The sequence below is a fragment of the Lipotes vexillifer genome, unplaced genomic scaffold (genome assembly GCF_000442215.2).
Source record: "Lipotes vexillifer unplaced genomic scaffold, Lipotes_vexillifer_v1.1 scaffold591, whole genome shotgun sequence".
NCBI lineage: Eukaryota > Metazoa > Chordata > Mammalia > Artiodactyla > Lipotidae > Lipotes > Lipotes vexillifer.
The window spans coordinates 5,438,248-5,441,625 of NW_006791954.1; the positions used below are offsets into that span (position 1 = coordinate 5,438,248).

A 3,378-nucleotide genomic window follows, 5' to 3' on the forward strand; every position below is an offset into this window, starting at 1 on the left:
GGGTCAGGCCAGCCCTGTGGCCCGTAGGAGTTCGTGCATAACCCAGCCACCATGGTAGAAGGGGCAGGACTCCTCGCCTCAAGCCAAGATAACAGAATGAGGCAGGCGAGGCACACCTTCCCTGGGGGAGCTCAGCACCAAGAGACCCCACACTTGTTTCCCCCAGAAAGGAGCCAGAGTTTCAGGGGAAACCTGAGAGGGCCTCCATGAGAAGGAAGTTCTGAAGGGAAGGGAAAGCCCGAGCCTCAGCAGCCCATAGGGGGAAGGGAGAGCTGCAAAGCAGGGCGGGGAGGGGTCGCCATACTAGGGTCCAGGCAGCTAGGCCAGCATGTGGTCCGCAGTGGGGTAGGGGGGCCTGAGGCCGTCGCTGTAGTTGTCAATGGGATAGTCCCCATCCACGTCCATGTGCATCTCCAGGGGGTCCAGGGGCACGTCACTCGAGTACATGGGGCGGTAGGTGGCATCCATGTCTGGGGAGGAGAAGGGAGCTCCATCCAGGGTCTCAGGTTACCCTGTGGGGTGGGGGCGGGGGGTCTGGACAGCCCTCAGCCACACCTTCTACCGCTGCCCGCCCCCAGTGGGTCCGCCCCCTTCCCCAGACTCTCACATCAGGGACCCGGACAGGAGTGCATGTGGACACGACAGTGGCTGTCACTGGTCCTTTGGCCCTGGGGTCACAAAGTTGCCCCCTTGCTCACACCCACACAAGCACTCCCTCTGCCCTGGGCTCTGCACACACTTACCATCTGCGTAGGGTTCATTAATGGGGATCATGCTCTGGGCCTGAGGATGGAGACAAAGAGAAACATTGTGTGAGGGGAAGGGTGGAAAATGTAGGCTCCAGGCTCGGGGCAAAGACCCCTTGAAGGAACAGAGGATGAGATAGGGTTACACAGAGCTCTGATGAACTCGTCTCCTCAGGCACCTCCCCAGGGTGGAGGGTTCCACCATTCATGCTTGGAGGCACCCTCAGAACTAGAGAGGGGAGGGGAGTGGAGGGGAGAGGACTAGAGAATGGGTGCCAGGAGCCGCCCCACCCAGGATCAGGGCAGCCTCAGCCTATACAGCACCTTTGTGCAAGTTAGAGAAAGGCACCCCTGCCCCAACACTTCATATTAGTTTGGAAAAAATAAAATTGCCATTTTGTAGGTCAAAAACAGTAGATGGTTCAACCTACACTTCCATCTGCTGGGGATTGCCATAAATGATCCAATTATAAAATAAAAATCTATGAAGTTGACAGGATGGCAGAGGCCTCCCTAAAAGTGCAATCCTTGTGCAGTGCACAACTTGCACAACCAGACACTGCAGCCCAACCCGGGATACTCACAGCCTCCCAGGCTGCAGGGTCGTGCTTGAAGAGGGAGTTGGTGAGCTCCACAGACACACGCTTTCGGTAATCTGGGTTCTTGTCCTCGGAGATACGGAACAAGACAGCAGCAGCGTAGGTGGCTGAGCAGAGAAAAGGACAGGCCAAGTCAGGTGCCTGCCTCCACCCAGGCTGGGGGAACAAGGCCCAGCTTCCCCCCTCACCCCCAGCCCAGCCCCTCACCGGTGCCCTCATTGTGGGAGTGCAGTAGCTCCATGAGTGGGGCTGAGGCCCCCTCAGCATCAATGGCGTCGGCCGCCTCCTTGTCCTGGGCCAGCTCGCACAGCACCCCGGCGGCCACACGCTGGATGTTCTCCACTGAGGAGTACAGGAGCTGGGGAGAGGGGGCGTGGGACGGGCGTGAGGCAGGCGGGCATGAGGCACCTCACCGCCCTGCCCATCTCTGCCTCCCTTTTTTGGATTTAACCCAAGCCCATAGTAGAAAGCGTGAAAAGTCTAAGAAAAGTATAAAGAAATGGAAAAGCACACTGGACACAATCCCCCAACCAGACACAGCTTCTTCCCATTGGATTTTTATCAGTCATATACATATATTTGATTCCTGTTTTTTTATCAAACATTGTAGCATAAAGCATTTTCCCACATTATTCAATAACTTTTCTTTAAAAATCTATGAGTTCATGGGAATTCCCTGGTGGTCCAGGGGTTAGGACTCTGCACTTTCACTGCCGAGGGCGTGAGTTCAATCCCTGGTCAGAGAACAAATCACAAGCAGCACAGAGCAGCCGAAAAAAAAAAAAAAATCTATGCGCACATATTGATACTCAAGAGAGAAAGAGATAGACACGTGGATGGACATAGAGACTGTCATATGGAGTGAAGTAAGTCAGAAAGAGAAAAACAAATATCGTATATTAACTATTAATATTTGTGGCATCTAGAAAAATGGTACAGATGAATCAGTTTGCAAGGCAGAAATAGAGACACAGATTTAGAGAACAAAAGTAAGGACACCAAGGGGGGAAAGCAGGGGGAGTGGTGGTGGTGGTGGTGGGATGAACTGGGAGATGGGGATTGACATGTATACACTGATGTGTATAAAGTAGGTAACTAATAAGAACCTGCTGTATAGGGGTTTCCCTGGCGGTGCCAGTAGTTAAGAATCCGCCTGTCAATGCAGGGGACACGGGTTCGAGGCCTGGGCCGGGAAGATCCTACATGCCGCGGAGCAACGAAGCCCATGGCCAAAACTACTGAGCCTGCACTCTAGAGCCCGTGAGCCACAACTACTGAAGCCCACGGGCCTAGAGCCCGTGCTCCGCAACAAGAGAAGCCACTGCAATGAAGCACGCGCACCGCAACGAAGAGCAGCCCCTGCTCGCCGCAACTAGAGAAAGCCTGCACGCAACAAAGACCCAACGCAGCCAAAGAAAAATACATAAATTAATTTTTAAAAAAAGAACCTGCTGTATAAAAATTAAATTAAATTAAAAAAAAGAGAGAGAGAGAGAGAGAATGCTACAAAGCAAAACAACAAAAAGTAAAAAACCTCATCAGTCGCAGGTGGAGGTAGCTACCGGCACCAATTCCTTACTCTGAACGTTAATAATTAAAGGAAAAAAATTTCAAAAACTAAAAGTTCTTCTTCAACACCATTGACTACGACCACATGATATAATGGACCATTCCTTTTGTAACCATCCTCTTATCATTGGACAGTCGGTTAATTTTCAGTTATTAGTAGTAACATTGTAATTTGTCAGCTCTGTGCATACATCTATGCCATGTTTTCAATTACATTATGCTATTTCATAAAGACAGAGTCCCAGACCTGTACTACTTGGCTGTCTATACATATTTCAAAACTGCTTTCTGGAAAGGTTTTTGCCACCTTATCTTCCCACCAGCAGGGTATAAGACTGCCCATTTTATCACATCTTCATCAGCACAAAGCACTCCCATTTTTTTTTTTTTTTTTTTTTTCCGGCACGCGGGCCTCTCACTGTTGTGGCCTATCCCGTTGCGGAGCACAGGCTCCGGACGCGCAG

At 51.2% G+C, this 3,378-nt stretch overlaps 1 protein-coding gene across 1 annotated transcript in view; it reads right to left on the bottom strand.

Moving 5' to 3' along the window:
- Positions 1 to 318: 318 nt before the first annotated feature.
- Positions 319 to 3,378, bottom strand: part of JUP (junction plakoglobin) — a gene marked incomplete at its 5' end in the record, with an annotated part of 12,330 nt that continues 9,270 nt past the window's right edge. The window contains 4 exons of the mRNA XM_007465242.1: positions 319 to 470; positions 744 to 783; positions 1,331 to 1,452; positions 1,553 to 1,703. Coding sequence (XP_007465304.1) covers positions 319 to 470; positions 744 to 783; positions 1,331 to 1,452; positions 1,553 to 1,703 — 465 coding nt within the window. The remainder of the gene's footprint in view (positions 471 to 743; positions 784 to 1,330; positions 1,453 to 1,552; positions 1,704 to 3,378) is intronic.